General features: G+C 45.1%; 5 protein-coding genes across 5 annotated transcripts; 4 read left to right on the plus strand and 1 right to left on the minus strand.

Annotated features, from left to right (window-relative positions):
• Nucleotides 1–164: 164 nt before the first annotated feature.
• C922_04213 (hypothetical protein) lies at nt 165–3,398 on the plus strand (the record flags this gene model as incomplete). Its single annotated transcript, XM_008819798.1, has 4 exons — nt 165–263; nt 422–545; nt 789–877; nt 993–3,398. 4 exons carry the CDS (start codon nt 165–167, stop codon nt 3,396–3,398), a joined length of 2,718 nt encoding a protein of 905 aa, XP_008818020.1.
• A 3,766-nt stretch (nt 3,399–7,164) lies between these two features.
• On the plus strand, nt 7,165–9,207 carry C922_04214 (cathepsin C; the record flags this gene model as incomplete). The annotated part of the gene is made up of 1 exon (XM_008819799.1): nt 7,165–9,207. One exon carries the CDS (start codon nt 7,165–7,167, stop codon nt 9,205–9,207), a length of 2,043 nt encoding a protein of 680 aa, XP_008818021.1.
• Nucleotides 9,208–10,436: 1,229 nt separating this feature from the next.
• C922_04215 (dolichyl-diphosphooligosaccharide-protein glycosyltransferase) lies at nt 10,437–13,008 on the plus strand (the record flags this gene model as incomplete). The annotated part of the gene is made up of 2 exons (XM_008819800.1): nt 10,437–10,553; nt 10,708–13,008. 2 exons carry the CDS (start codon nt 10,437–10,439, stop codon nt 13,006–13,008), a joined length of 2,418 nt encoding a protein of 805 aa, XP_008818022.1.
• Nucleotides 13,009–13,594: 586 nt separating this feature from the next.
• On the minus strand, nt 13,595–14,968 carry C922_04216 (hypothetical protein; the record flags this gene model as incomplete). Its single annotated transcript, XM_008819801.1, has 1 exon — nt 13,595–14,968. The coding sequence occupies one exon, from the start codon at nt 14,966–14,968 to the stop codon at nt 13,595–13,597; it is 1,374 nt and encodes a 457-aa protein (XP_008818023.1).
• A 2,943-nt stretch (nt 14,969–17,911) lies between these two features.
• C922_04217 (hypothetical protein) lies at nt 17,912–19,330 on the plus strand (the record flags this gene model as incomplete). The annotated part of the gene is made up of 1 exon (XM_008819802.1): nt 17,912–19,330. One exon carries the CDS (start codon nt 17,912–17,914, stop codon nt 19,328–19,330), a length of 1,419 nt encoding a protein of 472 aa, XP_008818024.1.
• Nucleotides 19,331–19,865: the final 535 nt, after the last annotated feature.

Here is a 19,865-nt window from a genome sequence, read left to right on the forward strand (position 1 = left end):
CTTACCCAGTAGGAGAAGAGAACCCCGTTCTGAATTCTTTCTCATTTTACGCGCAATCCACTACCCAGTAGAGTAGTTGGTGTCAGAAGAAACCGAAGCACAGTACTTCTTAGCCCGCCAATACAACCTCCTAATTTCTTGATTCTACTTGACTGTCTACAAAAATGATAAGGCGCGTTTTCATTTGGTGCCTCTATTTGATAGCTCTGTTTTTTTTGTACAAAAATGAATTGGCTTCTTGTTCCATAGACAACAACCAAGGAGTAAGTGAAGACGGAGAGATGGCCCCCCTCGATGCATCACGTTTCAGCCCGTGCTAGAGAGGGAGGCAATCCGGTTGTCATTTCCGCTGTTTGGCTGTTTGCCCATCTATATCCTCCGCATCGTGGTAACCCTTTTTATCCTTTCCCCCCCTCCGTAGAAGGAGAACTACCTGAACAGAACGATTAACATCTTAAACGCCGGGAAGAATGTAGCCAAGCGATATGGACATAGTCAGCTGAAGCCCGTGCACATCCTGAGCGCCCTCCTCAAGAGCGACTATGGTATGAGAGGAGAAATGGAACGCGGGAGAGCGGTTCAAAGCGGAAAAATGTGCACAGAAGCAATGTGAAGAGAATCAACACTGAATGAAGCAAAACAAATCTCCTGCCAAATCGCCTGCCAAATCGCCTGCCGAATTGAGTGTCCAATTTGGCGTCCAATGGGGCGCCGTTGCCCCAAGTGACCCTATTGATGAGAAATACTCACTGCCGCTTACCCCCCTTTCTTACTTCCCACACACACAGGCGCAAACCTTATGAAGGAAAATAGCGTCAATGCGAGTAACATGAAGGAATACATAGACACTGCCCTGGAGCAGACTCGGGCTGGAGCGGTACGACTAACGATGCGGAGAACTCTCGCGGGGTAGCGGCCCACGTGTAACGCCCATATAACTGCTTCCCCCAATCCAACTTCTCTCCCCCATTGAACTTCTTCCCCTTCTGCAGCCACTGGATAACAAGACCAAAGTCGTATACTCTGACGAAGTGAAGGAAGTGCTGGCTCAAGCGGAGGCGCTGGCCAATAAGTACAAAAGCCAGAAAGTAGACGTGGAGCACCTGCTGAGCGGTTTAATGAGTGACGAGCTGGTAAACGAGATCATGAATGAAGTGTACCTTACGGAGGAATCCGTGAAAGGGATATTAAAAAACAAATTGGAAAAAACAAAGGATAAGGATGGAAAAAGTGGAGGATTGTACATAGAGCAGTTTGGTTCAAATTTGAATGAGAAGGTACGAAATGGGAAGTTACAAGGCATATACGGAAGAGATGAAGAAATCAGAGCAGTGATAGAGTCTCTCTTAAGATACAACAAGAACAGTCCCGTGCTGGTCGGTCAACCCGGAACTGGTAAGACGACCATCGTCGAAGGATTAGTGTATAGAATCGAGAAAGGAGATGTACCAAAGGAACTTCGAGGCTACACAGTTATCAGTTTAAACTTCAGAAAGTTCACTTCGGGGACCTCCTACAGAGGAGATTTTGAAACGAGGATGAAAAATATCATTAAGGAGTTGAAAAATAAGAAGAATAAAATTATCCTCTTTGTTGATGAGATTCATCTTCTGTTGGGAGCGGGAAAAGCTGAAGGAGGAACAGATGCAGCCAATCTGTTGAAGCCTGTCTTGTCCAAAGGAGAAATCAAATTAATCGGAGCTACTACCGTAGGAGAGTATAGAAAGTTTATAGAGAGCTGTTCCGCTTTCGAAAGGAGATTTGAGAAAATCTTAGTAGAACCACCCTCCGTGGAAAACACCATTAAGATATTAAGATCTCTCAAGAGCAAGTACGAGAGCTTCTATGGCATACACATCACAGACAAAGCGCTAGTCGCCGCAGCGAAGGTGTCGGATCGATTTATAAAGGACCGCTACCTACCCGATAAAGCAATCGACTTGCTCAACAAAGCTTGCTCGTTCTTACAAGTACAGCTGTCTGGAAAGCCCCGTATTATTGACGTGACCGAGAGGGAGATTGAACGATTGGCCTACGAAATTAGTACACTCGAGATGGACGTCGATAAGGTTTCAAAACGGAAGTATAACAATCTCATTAAAGAGTTCGAAAATAAAAAGGAGCTATTGAAGAGCTATTACGAAGAGTATGTCATTTCGGGAGAGAGACTCAAGAGGAAAAAAGAAACGCAAAAGAGATTAAACGAATTGAAGGAGCTAGCACAGAATTATATCAGTGCGGATAAGGAGCCACCTATCGAGTTGCAGAATAGTCTGAAGGAGGCGCAGGAGAAATACATGGAAGTGTATAAGGAAACCCTAGCTTATGTGGAAGCCAAAACCCATAACGCTATGAACGTAGATGCAGTGTACCAGGAGCATGTTTCGTATATTTACTTAAGAGATTCTGGTATGCCACTCGGTTCACTCTCCTTCGAATCATCCAAAGGGGCACTGAAACTGTACAATAGTTTATCCAAATCGATCATCGGAAACGAGGACATCATAAAATCTCTCAGTGATGCAGTTGTCAAAGCGGCCACAGGTATGAAAGATCCGGAGAAACCCATCGGAACGTTCTTATTCTTGGGACCTACTGGTGTGGGGAAAACCGAGTTAGCTAAAACGTTAGCCATTGAATTGTTCAGCTCGAAGGATAATCTCATCCGAGTAAACATGTCCGAATTTACGGAAGCACACTCAGTGTCGAAGATCACAGGTAGTCCACCAGGATACGTTGGATTCAGTGACTCTGGTCAGCTAACCGAAGCAGTAAGGGAGAGACCCCACTCTGTTGTCCTTTTCGACGAGTTAGAGAAGGCCCATCCGGATGTGTTCAAAGTGCTACTACAAATCTTAGGAGATGGATATATTAATGACAATCACAGGAGGAACATCGATTTTTCCAATACCATCATTATTATGACCTCCAATCTTGGTGCCGAACTATTTAAGAAGAAATTATTTTTCGATGCGAACAATTCAGATACCCCAGAATATAAGAGAGTCTTCGAAGATCTGAGAATCCAGCTCATCAAAAAGTGCAAAAAAGTGTTTAAGCCTGAATTTGTGAACAGAATTGACAAAATAGGCATTTTCGAACCTTTGAGCAAAAAGAACCTCCGTGAAATTGTCAAGCTCAGATTTAAAAAATTGGAGAAACGTTTAGAGGAGAAGAACATTCACGTGTCTGTATCGAACAAGGCCGTAGACTACATCATCGACCAGTCGTACGATCCTGAGTTAGGAGCCAGGCCAACTCTCATTTTTATCGAAAGTGTTATCATGACGAAATTTGCCATCATGTATTTGAAGAAGGAGCTAGTGGACGACATGGATGTGCACGTCGATTTTAACAAGGCCGCCAACAATTTGGTCATCAATCTGTCCGCGGTGTGAAGCAAACAGGGATGAGTCTTCTGCGAGGCGTTTTAACGAAGCGTTTTAACGAAGCGTTTAGCGAAACATACTGGCGAACCCTTTTTGCGAAGCCTTCTTGTCCAATTCTGATTCCTTTCCCAGATTACTTTGCTCTTTCCCTTGTTTTGCCCGTTACTTCTTCTGCTTCTCCTTTTTCTCGCGCCGCACACACGTTAGCCAGACGGCGCAAGCGTATTGTGTGCCGATTACCATAAAGGCGTTCGACTGGGGCGACGTAGACGCGCCAAAAGCGGGAGAAGTGTAAGTCAACCCGTTTAAAGTGTAGAAAGGAGGGGGCCAAAGTATAAAAACCGAAGTAGAGACACCGGACTGGTGTCGAAGCCGATGCGGAAGGGGATGCCAACCCGCGACTCCTTTTTGGTGAATTTAATTCCCCCGAAGCACCATTATCACCCCCGCGATGTTTTGCGTTCACCTTGATGTGCACTGCCTATTCGGCCCTCGAGGCCCAATTTTGCCCATTTTGCCCAATCTGCGCATTTTGACAATTTTGCTCAGTTTTCTTTCCATTTGATAAGACGTGGAAGGCGTCCCCTTGTACCACATACATAGCTGCAGCATGCATAGCCGTATTTCCTTTTTTAAATTAATTCCATTGTTTACGTGTGTGGTGCCTCCCTGTGTGTGTGTTTTAGTGTATGGTTAGTACCGTTTTTACCCCTATGTGCACATACGCATTACACTTTTTTTTTTTTTTTGCCTAATGTTCTCTTCTAATTAATTCTTAGTGTAGCTTTACGTATGTTTATATGAACACGCTCTGCCTATATTTCCACTCCTTTATTCTTCATAGCCCCCTTTTTAAGTCTACATTATTTATTCATTTATTTGCATGTGCGAGGTGTTCTTTTTTTTGTCTTAATTCATTTTGTCTAACTTTTTACAAGTAGAAATTTTGACCCTTTTTAATTTTTTGAAATTCTTTTAAAAATGGACGCAGGCGGGTAGGGAGCGACCTGCTTTTCCCCCTCCCCAAGTATACATATATAATATGCTTTGGTGAACGCGAGTTGACGTACCTGTCCAGGTGTCTTCTTTATGTTGTCATCGTTGAGCAGCGTTAGGGGAGGAATCACGCTAGTGGTGGTAATTTTTACTGGCTGGGGTTATAAACCTTCTGTGCGCCTGCACATTGTTCCCATTTTTTCCCACCGAATTGTTTTCGAATTGAGAGCGGTGTCTTTCCCGGATGCACTACACACTTCAGTAGAACTTTTTCACCAATCAGAGGAAAATTATAAAAAACGCTTCGGAAGCAGACCAGGTGATGTGCAACAGTTTGTGGGAACAATTACGCGCCGTCTCTTTTCCTCGTGGGGGCCGTTTTTTGGAACATCCCGCGCAACGAAAAGGAGGAGAAAATGAAATGCCGTTGCTCTTTCCTTCATGCCGATGTGAGCACACGGGTGTCAAACAAATGCGCTCCATTTGGCTATTCCTTCAGGGAGCTCATTATACGGGGTGGAAAATGTTCACCTTCCTTTTTCAAAGACGAGCGCAAAATTGTCGTGGTTGATGTTCTCATCCACCATGCGAAAGAGAACAGCTTCTTTTTTGTTTCTGAAAACGTGTGATAGCATTCGTCACAGCTGTTTTGGTTAATTCATGTTTATTTGCATGTTTATGTTTTTTTTTTTCTCAAATTGCCTGACCTGTTAAGGCAGTTTTTGCCAATTTTACAGCTGAAGACATTTCCGCATGGGGGAAAAAAAACTCCAAATGGTATGGTGTAGGCCCCCCAAACCCACTCTCATCGCTCCTGTTTACGCAAATATCAAAAACGAATGGACCAAAAATGAAGGGACAAAAGATACGCGTAAAATGGTGAATCCTTTCTCCCCAACTTTGTCTCATATTCCTTGTGACACAATTAAATTGAACAATTCGCTTTGGAAATTTTAAAAATTTGCAAATTTTAAAGTGGAAAAAAAAAAAGCCACATTTTTTTTTTTTTTTTAATAGCTAGCTAAAATGTTTTACACACCATTCCCTCTATAGAGGGGTAACAGTGCACGGAAGAAAGGGCACCAAAAAAAAGGCGCAAAAGAAAACGCAAAAATGAGAAAAAAAAATCGTAAATTGGCAAACGAAAAAGCTGAACAAAAGGACAGAATTGTACTGACGTTTTTCCTTTCCTGCCTTGCGCCAAATGAGGTAAACTGAGCGAATGACCCATCGCGCTATCAAACGGGCGAACGGACAAAAGAAGAACAAACGAACAAACGAGCGAACCTGCATGTGTCAAAGTTGTCAATTTATTCGCACAACTCGTACTGTAACGTTCTCATTCTGTGTATTTTTTTCCTTTCCCCTTTTTTCGTTTATTGCTTCCTTTTTGTTTTTTCCTTTTTCTTTTTTTCCGTTATGCTGACTGCGCGAAAATATGCGACAGCAGATGTGGAGTCACCCAACCATGCGTATACGTTCCTTGATGTTACTTTTTTTTTCTGTTGGCGAAATTGGCGAAATTGGCGAAATTGGCAATGGGCTAAATTAAGCAAGCTCCTGAGCTCCCCCCCCGCGCTGTTTTGTGCTTTATTTTTTTTTCTTCTTCTCTTCCGTAATGGAAGGAAGTACGTAAATTTTGCCGAAATATGCAATTATAAAAACGTTTAAAAAGAAATAAGAAAAACGGCACATGGCAGGCAGAGAGCCCATAATGCTTTATTTTCACCATTTATGTTGTTTGCATTTTTTTTCTATTATACTAATGGATTAATTTCCAAATCAGAAATCCTGGCTGAATGATTCCTCCCCACGGCTGTTCCCCAGTCTGTAAGAAACTCACGCACGATCCATTTCGATGAAAAATAACATCACGCAGAGGGAGAAAATTTGAACGAAGCAGAGCGAAACCACGCGCGTGGGAATTCTGTGTGATTGACCCCCCACTGTAAAGCAGTAATATAGAGGGGTCCTGGCTGCTGCACTATTTTATTTTCTACCTTCTTTATATGCCATCGTATGAACGTTCACTGCGAACTCCGGAGATCATATTTTCTAAATTCAATTTTACCATTCGGAGCGCCCGCGCATAAAGGGGTTCCTGTATGGTATAAGAAGGTAGAAATATATTTCAAGCACCGACGTGTAACATTATCCATGTATATTTCCGTATGTATCTGCATATATATTAAGAATGTATATAATATTATGTATGTACGTATGTATGATAATCTAAGGGGACCACCTCCCTGACCATGTGTTCGCCACTCCGTAGGAGGGATATATATTTAAATATCTCCCCTTCCCCTTCCGCCCAAAACGACTGTTTTAATAAAATTTGAAGAAAGCAAATTAGTAAAGGGAAAGCCACCTTTCTCTTTTTCTCTTTTTTCTTTTTTTTCTTCCGTGGCACTAAATTGAATATATTTTTTCTTTTTATTTCTAATTTTCTCCAACAGGATTTTTTTTTTCTTAATTTTCTCCGACTAAGCATTTTTTTCTCCTTTTTTTTTTTTCTTAATCTTCTCCGACTAAGCATTTTTTTCTCTTTTTTTTTTTTTCTTGTGCAAGGGCAGGTGACAACATCGTGACGTGGCATTCTCTAGTACGCCTCCGTCGCCAAGTTATTTCTTTACACTCTGGACATGTATGTTTTTTCGGCGCGTATGTGTTTGTTTATGCTTGATTTCACTGAACAACCCACATATACGTTTTTGTGACAGATTAGTTGCGTTAACTAATTCATCACGTTGTTTTTTTCCTCTTCTCTATCCTAAAAATGGGAAGAGCAAGGAACATTTTAAGCTTCGGCTTAATTCTGCTGCATACCATTTATGTACATCTGACCGCGGCCGATCTGCCGACACATGTAGAGATTAGGAACCTGGTGGGGAAATGGAAAATTCAGAGGACACAGACGTCTCCAAAGATAACCACCTGTGGATCCAGCCAACCAAACAATAACGTTTTTAATGTAAAAATTACAGACTATAAGAAGTATCTTCTAGACAACCACTACAAGTTTACCTCCGATTTGTATGTCATTTTGTCTGACGATTTTGTGCCATATGGAGACATGCACGACACGACTGGCAATGAACATCGAAAGAAGTGGAAGGTACTAGTTGTGTACGATGAGCATAAGAGGAAGATAGGCACATGGACTACTATCTGTGATGAGGGGTTTGAAATTAGGTTAGGAAATGAAACGTACACCGCGTTCATGCATTATGAGCCCACTGGCAAGTGTGGAGAAGCCAAGGAGGATGACCAGACCGATTCCAATGGAGAGACGGAGTGCTACGTCACGGATTATAACAAGATAAGATTCGGCTGGGTGGACATATCCAAATCGAAGGATGAAAAACTGTATGGCTGCTTCTACGCAGAGAGGTACCGCGTATCCGAGGAGCCTTCCAATGGAGTCCAGTCACCCCACAACTTCGCCACAGAGACGACGATCAACAGTGTCCTCAATGTACATAACTTTTTGTACCCCTCACTCTCCGCCGCTACCTCGAGTATGAACGATAAGCCCCTTTTCACCAAGAGGAAGAATATGCACATTGATCAGAACAGCGAATTGTACTGGCATAAGATGAAGCACCACGGGAAGAAGAAGCCCCTAACCAGAATGATGCTCATGAATGCAAAGCAGAGGTATGCCTGCCCCTGCAACAAGGACGAGCATGTACAGGACGAAGTGAACAACGGGGATAATCCGGAACAGCCCGTTTCGCCTGTGTCGCTTATGCAGCTGGGAAGTAAAACCAGGGAAGACGGAACGAATGAGATGGACCTGGAAAACTACGAAGACACGGAGAAGTCCCCCCACGGGGAACTCGAAATAGACGACCTGCCAAAGAACTTCACCTGGGGAGACCCATTTAATAAAAACACCAGAGAGTACGACGTGACGAACCAGTTGCTATGTGGCTCGTGTTACATCGCTTCCGAGATGTATGTCTTTAAGAGGAGAATCGAAATTGGCCTCACCAAGAATCTCGACAAAAAGTACCTGAACAATTTCGACGACCTCTTGTCAATACAGACGGTCCTTTCATGTTCTTTCTATGACCAAGGATGCAATGGAGGATATCCTTACCTGGTGTCCAAGATGGCCAAGCAGCAGGGTATCCCCCTGGATAAAGTGTTTCCCTACACGGCCACGCAGGAAACTTGTCCATATCATATAGACCAAGGTTTTGTAACCCCCGCACCGGGTAGTGACCCCTCCAACAGACCTACGAACAACTTGAGACAAATAAACGGAGTCATATTTGGGAGACGAACAACGAACGATATGAATGAGCATTTTGAAAACCCCATCAATGATGACCCAGACAAATGGTACGCAAAGGATTATAACTACATCGGAGGATGTTACGGATGCAATCAATGCAATGGAGAAAAAATCATGATGAACGAGATTTATCGAAATGGTCCCATCGTTGCTTCCTTCGAAGCGACGCCCGATTTTTATGACTATGCTGATGGGGTTTATTACGTTAAGGACTTCCCCCACGCAAAGAGGTGTACCGTGGACGATACAAAGCTTAACTTCGTTTACAACGTCACGGGATGGGAGAAGGTGAATCACGCCATTGTGCTAGTCGGATGGGGAGAGGAAGAAATCGAGGGCAATCTGTACAAGTATTGGATTGGCCGAAACAGTTGGGGCAAGACTTGGGGCAAGGAGGGCTACTTTAAGATAATCCGAGGCGTGAACTTCAGCGGCATCGAGAGTCAGTCCCTCTTCATCGAGCCCGACTTTACGCGTGGCGCGGGGAAGATCCTTCTGGAGAAGCTCAAAAATGAGTGATCCATCTTTCGCGCAGGAGCGGAGGGAAGTGGAGACGAAGGAGAAAAGGTGACGATAAAAATAAGCGCAAGGGAAAGCACAAGGGCAAGAGCAAACGTAATCCTAAGCGGCATCGTCGGCGATATGGTTCTGGACCTGCCGATCGATTAGCCTGCTGCTCTCCCCGCTTAACGCCTATCTCTATGCATCCAATTTTTACATTCCGTCTTTTAAACCGTAATCGCCATTGCCATCGCGCGGGGTCCCGATCGGCCTCGGCCTTGGAGCGTCTGCAATGTCTGTGCGCGTGTTGGTAATAATTTCTGTGCAAGCGCCTGCCACACGGCTGCAGATCTCCTTTTTCTTTTTCTTTTTCTTTCTTTTTTTTTTTTTCTTTTTAATGACATTTAACTTTTAATTAAATTTTTAAAGACCTTCTTTTAATCCCGTGGCACCTGGTACCTGTGCTTATCGTTAAGGGGGAACAGTCCCTAACGGGGAAACGGAGCACACATAACTTCTTCGCCCCGTCACTGCAAAGTGGTGTTAGAAGTACACACAACAGGAGCAGAAACGACAGCCGAAGCAACGACCACAAGAACCTTGTTTGAGGAAAGGCCAACGTTGGGCGATATCATAACATAACCTGCTGCCTCCTAAACCCCCACCGTGGCAACGCTAAATGGCATGCGCACTAGAAGAAGACACTTGACATTGCGCATCGAATTGTGGTAGCCTCTCAATTGTTCCTCCCCCAGTGAATGGCGAGAACTTTGCCGCGTTCCCTCTCCGTGAGGGCACTGTCCCAATAGGAATAAATCGTTACTCAAAGGGGGAAAATAAAAAAAAAAAAAAGAAAAAAAAAAAAAATGCCAGACTTGTTCACCTGAGGAAGACTCCACAGTTTGAGGTCCCCCCCAAAAGAAAGGTGAAAACCCACATGGCACGTTCATTAGCGAAGGAGCAGAAAAAATTTCCCTTGTTAGCCACGCTCCATTTATGCAATTGCCCTGTTCAACATCTTTCCATTTTTTGCGTTTAGTTCCAAGGAGGGAGAGCTTTGCTCATTTGTAAATATTACCAAAGGAGGCGAAAGAAAAAAAAACATAATTCAATATAAAAGAAACAGCCCCTTATTACATTATGCATATTTAAGGGGTTACCATTTCGTACCTCCCCGCCCGCTGGAAGATGGGCTTCCACTCTACAAATAAACATATGCACACCTGTTGTGAGTGCTTCTTGGCACAATGGCTGAGAGGGAAGCGGCTCCAGACGCGGACAACATGATCGACCTGGGGCTGAAGCCCCAGTTCTTCCTAAACCGCCTGCTGCATGGGGTATTCTGCAGCGACACCTTCCGACAGGTGGGGTTAGCGGTGTGGTGGTTGCTTCTACCAGCGGAGGGGTTACTGTTCCACGTCCTCTTCCCATGATTCGCTACTTCGCGTATCATTGCTGCGTTGTAGTGAATGCTTATCAGATTTTACCACTTCGTTGCTTGCTCCCCCCTATTTGCAGGCCATGAAGAATAGAAAACGAAGCCAGCGTAAAATGGAAATCTTCATCCTACTGCTGATCGTGTTGCTGAGCTTCCTCCTTCGTCTCTTCTCAGTCATCCGAAATGAAGCAATCATACACGAGTATGACCCCTACTTCAATTATAAGTTAACCAAAATTTTGGGAGAAAACCATTTTTACGACTTCTGGGATTACTTCGATGCAAAGTCCTGGTTCCCTCTGGGGAGGACAACAGGACAGACGTTATTTCCCGGATTGATGTTGACGAGTCATCTGATTTGGAAGCTTTGCCACATGCTTGGGCTGCTAATCGACATAAAAATTGTATGCATATATATTGGACCCCTATTCAGTTTCTTAACCTGTATAATGACATACATTCTGACTGCGGAAGTGTATCCTTTTCGAGGTGCTGGATTAATAGCAGCTCTGTTTGTTTCCATGTCGCCATCCCATGTGTCCAGGACCGTTGCAGGATCGTATGACAATGAATCCATCGCGATATTTTTACTCCTTCTATCTTTGTATACCTGGATTAAATGTTTGAAGGAGGGTACTCTCCTCTCAGCTCTTTTCTCCTCACTCAGTACCTACTACATGGCCCTCTCATGGGGTGCCTATATTTACATCACCAATTCGATAAGCTTATACATGTTAGTGATCCTTCTGCTGAAGAGGTACCAGTTAAAAAATCTCATCTCCTTTAATGTGTATTATGTCTTGACAAGTATCCTCTGCCTGAACATTCCCTGCATTGAGAGGTCCGTTTTTCTAAGCATCGAGCACCTTAGCACGCATGCCATCTTTGTCTTAACGAATGTTCTACTCCTAGCTCGCCACGTCATTGTCTACCTCAGAGTAGACAAATCGAAGTTCCAACGTAAGTTCGTACAAATGTGCTTTCTCTTTTTTTTTTTCATTTTTAAATTTCTAATCTTTACACATAATAAGCTCTCATGGAATCATAGATCAAGAACGCTACTAGATCCTACTTATGCAGCTAAGCACAATCCAATTGTTACTTCCATTTCTGAGCACCAGCCTACCACTTGGTCTTCCTACTTCTTTGACGTGCACCTTGTTTTGATTTTTGTTCCCATTGGACTCTACGAATGTATGAAGAAGCGAGCCCGGGTTGAAGCGTTCTTCTTGGGTATCTTTTCCGTCCTCTGTTTGTACTTCTCCGCCCTCATGGTTAGACTGCTTCTCATATTTGCTCCCATCGCGAGTGTCTTGAGTGCCATAGGGTTGTCCTCCCTGTTGAGTCGCTACGTGCGCTTCCTGCGTGTGTGTCCTAGCACATACAGGGCGTCTCTACTCTTTGGAAGGGAGGTCCCCCACGGGGAGGGCTCCTCCTCTGAGGGCAATTACACATGTGAAGAGGCATCCCAGGGTGAAGAAGCATCCCCGTGCGAAGAGGCTTACAGAGGTGAAGATAATTATACAGATGGGGAGGGCCGCTCCGATGGGGAGAGCGATGTGGCGAGCCAGGCCTCGAGTGACTCCACCAACGCGTTAGCAGCTCACCACATAGACGACCGCATCATGAAGCTTCCCTTCAACCGAACAGAGAACACCAAGGTGTCTATCCTGACGAGTGTGTGCATCTTAACCCTCCTAGGCTACTTCCTAATTTTGACCATCCTGCATGCCACCTGGTGCTCGTCCATCGCCTACTCCGAGTCAAACATAACCTTTTACAGCCGAAATGAAAAGGGAGAAAGATACATAAATGACGATGTCAGGCAAATGTACAAATGGATTCAACAAAACACAGAAACCGATTCAAGGATAGTGGCTTGGTGGGATTACGGATATCAGTTGAGTGTCATGGCAGATAGAGTGACCTATGCTGATAACAACACCTGGAACACTACACACATCGCCACAGTCGGGTTGATTCTTAGTGTGAATGAAAAACAAGCCTACGATTATGTGAAGAAGCTTGATGTTAATTACGTCCTCGTCTCATATGGGGGATATTCAAAGAACTCTTCAGATGACCTGAACAAATTTCTGTGGATACTAAAAATCACTAACAAGGAATTTAAGCATATAAATCCACTTCTATATTACTACCATGATCAGCATCACCCCCTAGGGAAGAATGCGACCCCATTTATGTCGAATAGTCTCCTATACAGGCTCTCTTACTTTAACGTGTCCAATGGGAAACACAGGGGGTATGACTACATAAGGAAGTTGCAGGTCCCGGAGGTCAAGGGACTACGCTACTTCGAGGAGGTGTTCACATCCGACGTGTGGGGCTTCCGCTTGTACCGGGTTAGGGAAGACGTCTGAGGGGAAGGGGCGACACTATGCTGCAGCAACTCGTCATTTGTCTGGGTACTCCCCCCCCTGGCGCGCTATCCATTGGGGCCCACTCACCCTCTGTGACAACCTCGCGAATTGTCCCCTTTTTTTTTACGTTAACTCCTTCGATTAGAGGGACTTCCTCTGCGGTTCACACCGTGTCCTTTTTCCTTTTCGTGACTCCAAAGTGTATCTGCCACACGAACATAGCATAGGATAAATACCTTGGGGCAGACTTAGCCACAGGGATCAACCCACAGGGGTTTAATTAACTAAACTGTTTTGTAACAACTGCGTTATAGGTTAAAGAGGGGAAGACGTTGCACATAACGTTGCATGTAGAGTGGCACGTAAAGTTGCGCGTCCTTTGGCGAGGAGGACACTGCGAGGCAATAAAAACAAACAGACGTACACAGGTAAAACGGAACGGGAGGAGGCTAGCTGGAAGGGGGGAGAAGGAGAAGAAGCGTAACAATGGTATCCTTTTCGATTCTCTTCCGCTCCACTTCTCCCCCCCTGGAGCTAGGCTTTTCTGTTAAAAAGAAACAATTGACAAGGTGAGGTGGCAATATCCTTACGACTTCAACTGGGGTGTCTGGTTATTCTTGAGCTTATCGATCTTCTCCTCCTCGGGTAGCAGAGGCACGAGGGTGAGGGAGAAGAGGAGGAAGAAGCCGCAAATAAAAATATACAAACTGAGGTTGTCAAAGTTGTAGCTGTCAATTCGTAGGAGGTATGTTAAGAATGAAGAGGTGCCCTTCTTCGTCAGGGAGCCCAAATTCTTAACGCTCAAAATGGTAGCGAAGACACTGGCTTCAAGCCCTGGCTGGCATATATTTGCAGTCAGAATGAAAAGTGGCAACAGTTGTATTTCGGTAATTGCTTCGATTAAGAAGCCTCCACTGAGGACAAACAATTCATTGGAGATCCCAAAATAGGTGTTGATTTTTTCAGTCAATATGATTGGCGAAATGTAGAGGGGGAACGATATCAATGTGGTGAGAATGAGTGTCTTCTTCAAGCCTTGGTTTTTTAAAAACAAGCGGTAAATGATTATCCCGATGAGTGAAGCTATTCCATAGGTGAGTCTTAACGTGCCCATAAAGGACGGTCTGAATCCCAACTTATTCGTGCAGAAGAAGAAGAAGGCATCGTCATAATCCGGTCCAGACATGTACACAAAAATGTAGAGAAATGGTCCCAAGAAAATGGGCGTATTGATAAATTTGATCAAATCCTGTAGCTGAGTGATTATACTCTTCTGAGAGGTGTATTCCTTTTCCTTCAGGAGGAGACAAGATATTGAAATGATCAGAGGGAACATAGACGTTCCGATGAAAATGTATTCCCTTGAGATTTTCTCCAGAAGGTACCCTGAGAAATACGCTACTGAAAGGCTTCCGATCGCTTTGGACGCTATAAACTCTGTCACTTTGTTTGTTCCCTGCGAATAGGTCTTTCCAATGGAACTCTCCACAACCAACGCTTCCGCCACGGTCGTGCAGAATGAGGCACACAGAGAAATGAAAAATAGGATCAGGGTGGCTTGGAAAACGGATAGCTGTAAAAATGCTAAAGCTAGGAAGTTTAGCGATTGGAATAGGCTGAAAAGGAAGAGGTAAGGCTTCCTTCTCATTCCGAAAATAGACACCGAGTCTGTGATCAGCGCTATGACTGGCTTTAAGATGAATGGGATGTAAGGATACATTAATATGAGGGACACCTGGTAGGGTGTCAAACGAAAATGATCCTTAAACAAATAATATATCGCCAGTGATGCCAAGTGGGTCAGGCCATCAGACAGCCCAACCAGGTACACCACTATCTGCGTAAAGTCTACATGGCGTTTTTCCTTCGAATTGAGCAGCGGTAGCTCCTCTCCCTCCGCCTTCCCTCGGTCAACAATCGGGTCAATGCTCAGGAACGGGTTGTTGGACTTCTCTATCATGATATCCACGTTTTCGCCTGGCCCAGCGGCTAAGCAGTGTCTGTGTTGGAGAGGCAGTGTGTTGGTGAAGAGGTGCGCTGGATAAGCAGTGTGTTGGATAAGCTGTGTGTTGGTGAAGAGGTGCGCTGGATAAGCAGTGGGATGGTGAAGAGGTGGCCCATTTCCACGAAGGACCCCTCTCAGGCGTGTCCTTTCGCTTCTTTTTCGTTTTTCCCTTACGGGGGTAGTACCTTTTTTGTGGCGGCTATGTTAGAGGGGGGGGCAGAGGTCTACTTCAGTCCTACGCCGTCTTGTCCACTTGAGTCCTACGCCGTGGTGTCCACTTCACTCCTACTCCGTGTTGTCCACTTCAGCCCTAGGAGGTGCGCTCCACTCCGGTGCAGCCCCAAGCGTCTCCCTCCGTGCTGCACTCGCACCACGTCGCCGCGCGAGGAAAGGAAGGAGCTTTATATCTAAGCCGTTAGAAAGATGACGACCGCGATGAATCACATATGGCATTAACAGGGGTAACAAAAAAAAGAAAGAATAAAATAAAATAAAATAAAAAAAAAAAAAAACAATAACAACAACGGCAACGTATTACCGAGGAGTAACTCAAAGTGGACATGCCCAACTTTACAATTTCGCGCATCTACCCATTGGTGATGTACGATGCAGTTTGTTGCGGCGCCTGAATTTTAACAACACCCACAAAATGCATTTCCACGTGTGTTTCAAGTGAGAAAAATTAAAAAGAAGATGAAAGCGAAATGGAAGCGAAATAAAAGTGGAATAAAAAGGAAAAAAATAGGCGCCCGGTACAAAACAATTTTGCTTTCACGTTTACTGTTGCGATGATGTGTTCGTCAACATTATCGTTGCTACTTCGTTCCGCTTGACGTTATTTTGTGTAATTTTGAATAATTTTGAATAAATTTTAATATTTTTCAATAAAATTGCATATTTTTGTATAATTCTGTATGTTTTTGTATAATTTTTTTTTTTCTCCCCATTTGGCGCATTCGTTAGGGGGCCACCCAAGAAACGTAGGCGTACTGGAGCTATTCCACGGCACGGCTGAGGTGTTGGCGAATACATACACGGGTGCGTAAATGTACACCTGCACTTACACCTACGTATGTGGGAACGCGCATGTGAGTATGCCTGGGAATACCAACGGGAACAGCCACACATGCCCGCGTACACACATTGTGCCAAGGGGAATTCACCCGCGGAGAGGCAAATGGGGGGCAGATATTTTCCGCAGTCACCACATGGACATCGTGTTAGTTCCCACTACCACCCCTGGAATCATGTATGTACATCAAGCGCATCGACCATCAGAGGGATTCGAAGCGCGAATGGATAGACATATGGTTGAGAAGCAAGTACGACGCACGTACGTACGGTTCAATGTATGCGTCTAGTACTGTTGATGGCCTGTTTTTTCACGCGGCTAATTTTGTTCTGGTTAAAAGCGTGGTTGGAACGGTTTTTTATTTATTTTTTTCCTTTTCTTTTCCTTCTTCTTTTCTTTTTTTTTTTTCCTTTTTTTTTTTGTTTTTTTTTTTTTTCTTTTCTATGTCGTGACGTTCATCGGGAGTACTCAAGGGCAATCCTGCACAGGGGGCCTAGCCAGGTTTGCATTCCACACTCGCTTCAACGTGACGGTTTAGGGCTCACACTTAAGATGAAGCATTAGCAATCGATCATTTTAAAGTTATTCCCTCTCAACTCTGGAGACGCTGCGGGGTCAATCACATGTGCCAATTGGGAATGCTCACTGTGTAAGGTAAAACGGCCTGTGTTGTACAAAAAAGGCATTGGCTTGGTAGCCCATCGCATCGAAGCACCACAGGGGAATTTTTCTGCGCTGGGGCTACTTCTTCGGCTTCGTAATGCTCACACGATAGGCGGCCCGCATAGAAAGTTCATACAGTTTAGCAACTTGACCACTTCAGCCACTTGACCACGCTTGCCGCGTTCGATCAGTTTACTCCGCGAGGCAGTGATGAGTGAAGGGGTAGAGTTGCGCGGGGGGAAAGGCACGCGTAGGAACCCGAAAAGGAGTCATAGGCGTTTGGCATCGCCGCGCTGATGAACGGAACCCTGGTAAATGGGCGTTAACCCTACAGAGGATTAAAAAAAAAAATAATAAAATAATCAATCATATATATACGTGAAAAAAAATTCCCAAGGGGAAGGTGAAAAGGGCTGGGTGACCGAAGGAATGCTATAGCTACTAAACCAGAACGCGACCAATTTTTTCTGTTCCCATGAAGCAGGAATTTCAGCATTAGGAAGTACCGAGGTCAAGAGGGTTTAAGCATTCCAAACATGTGACATAAAGTTGTGGCATTAAGTATCATTCCGTGTGACTAGCCCAGCTGGCAAAGTTTTTTTTTTTTTCTTTTTTTTTTGTTTTTCCTGCGTGTCCATCCCCCTGAGCGTCAGCCTAGTCGCTATGTTGCAGAAGGAAAGGCACTCTTGCGGCAAAAATCCGAAGAAGTGATGTTTCCCCTGTTAGGTCGGCTTCGCTTAGGTAGCGGTGTGCACACAGACGTGCCTGTGAGTGATCCGTGAGGAGGCTGCACGAAAAGGCCACGTAAGAAGGGCATGTAAGAAGGCCACATAAGAATCCCACGTGAGAAACCCTCGCAGAAATTTGCGCCCGCATCCCCGCGACACCCAGCTTGATGATGCCATTCAAAGAAGGGACTTCCCCATTAGAGCTGAACAAGAGTTTCGCGAAGTAACCCGAGTGTGTGCCCCCTATCGACAGAACTCGAGTCAGGGAGAGCTGCACGCATGAGATTACAGACCGCTGCGGCGCGACTCGCGGCCACGCCCCCGCGGCGAGAGGAGCAGCCAAAGACGAAGCCCCAACCCAGAGCAGCCCACGCAGATATCTCTCTTAGTGTCTCCCCCAGTCGGTCGCTCCGTCTCTGCCCATTATAGCCCACTATGAACGAAATAAAAATTTCCTACCTAAACTATCCCATATATGGAATAGGATCCAATGATAAGTACGTGGTGACGTCGGGGGGAGGGGGGGGGAAGAGCTATGGAATCGAAGACCTCCTTGACATCAACACGTTTAACGAGAAGGAGAAGAAGCTGCAAATCCTGTGGTCGACGACGGAGCAAAGAGGTGTTGTCGATTCGATTATCTATGATGAGAAATACGACATATGGTTAGGCTCCGTTAGGAACCAGTGTGTCATTTTTCAAATAAATGAAGACACGGGTCCGAACATCATACACAGCTTCGTCACGGACTTTAGTGAGAAGCACTCCAGACAAGTGGTCGTGAAGTTTTCCTCCACCAGTAATTTTATTTTAACAGGAGGGGAGGACAAGACGTTGAAGTTGTGGAAGCTCAGAATTGCAGAGGGGGACGCTAAGGGGGGGACATCGGCAGGAGGAGAAGCGGGAGGGGGAGGAACAGGAGCAACAAGGGGAGAAGCAGGAGGTGGAACAGGATCAGGAACAGACGGAGCAGCAACCGCAAAACCCGCAACGGGAGCAGCCACCGCAGGAAGGGTGCCCATCGGGAAGGACAGAAATTTCTTCATCGACACGACCAGCAGCATAGTGGAGCACATAGGAGACTTCAAAGGACACGAAGAATGCATCAAAGATTGCGACATAGCAGAAGACGAAAAAATCGTATGCACTTGTTCGTCAGACAATTCACTTAAAATATGGGATACACACACGTTTGTAAATCTCCACACAGAACAAATGATTAATCCGAAACAGAAAAGTGATAAGTTAAACTTCCGATGCTGCAAATTTTTGAGAAATACAAAAAGGAAGGATCATTTTGTTTATACCCTGTTAACGACTGCCTATACATCGAGAGGCAATAGCTACCTCATCATCTGGAATGTCCTATTTGATGACAAGAAGGAGAAATTTAGCTGCACAAAGGAGAAGTTTATTTGGTTGGATGACAGACCATGCTGCAATATCGCCATAAGTCAGAATGAGAAGTTTCTTGCCCTAGGCTTCAGCACAGGTGCCCTAAAGATATACAATAGTAGGTATTCCCTCTTAGCGCATTACAAGAAGCATGAGCTTCCCATCACAGCTATGTGCTTCATCAAAAATGATAGCTTCTTACTTTCCGCTGGGGCTGACTATAGCATAAGTTGCGTTCACATTAATTCATTTAGCTTCCGTTACTTGAGGAAGGCCTGGAAGGTTCTCCTCATATTGATGATAATAACGATTGTGTGCATAATTATGCTCGATTTTTTTAACGTTGGTTATGACCTGCGCATGAGGGATATCATTGAGAGCAAGGCAGGAGGGGCCAAGACAAAGAGGAATGGCCCCAAGCCATCCCGCGGTCCGCCCGCTTCCTCCGATGAGCTGTGAAGGGGGGAAATTCTACCAGGGAGCCGCGCCACCAAATGTGTACGTCCTCGCTGTGTGCCAGAGTGACGAGAATCAAGTCGACACCGCCTCTTCCTCCGCGATGGGGTTGGCGTGTATCGTTACGGACTCTATAAGGATGTCCTTCACGGGCCTGTTCTTTTCCCCAACGGGTTCTGCGAAATGATTGGCGTGAGGGGGAAAGGCGGCAGGATAAATGACGGTGAAACGGGGAGGCAGCAGAACGAGAAAGCGGCTACACGGGGAGGCAGTGGGACGGTTAAAGTGACAAAACACGCCAGGAAAACACTTGTACCATTTTCCAGAACGGACAGGACATCCATCCCATCAATGACCCTACAAGTTGAGTAGGAAAAAAAAAGAAGGTGGTGCAAGTTAGCGGCTGCCTTTACCCCAGCAAAGGGGTTTCTTTCCGAAGTGTGCGCGTCAGCCACGTTGCGCGCATTCTGCATTTGACTGCGTCGGAGTCAATACAACTCCTTCTAATTGGATCTGACTCCATGTGGATGCCCCCCTA

This window comes from Plasmodium inui (genome assembly GCF_000524495.1).
Source record: "Plasmodium inui San Antonio 1 unplaced genomic scaffold supercont1.20, whole genome shotgun sequence".
NCBI classification, from domain to species: Eukaryota; Apicomplexa; class Aconoidasida; order Haemosporida; family Plasmodiidae; genus Plasmodium; species Plasmodium inui.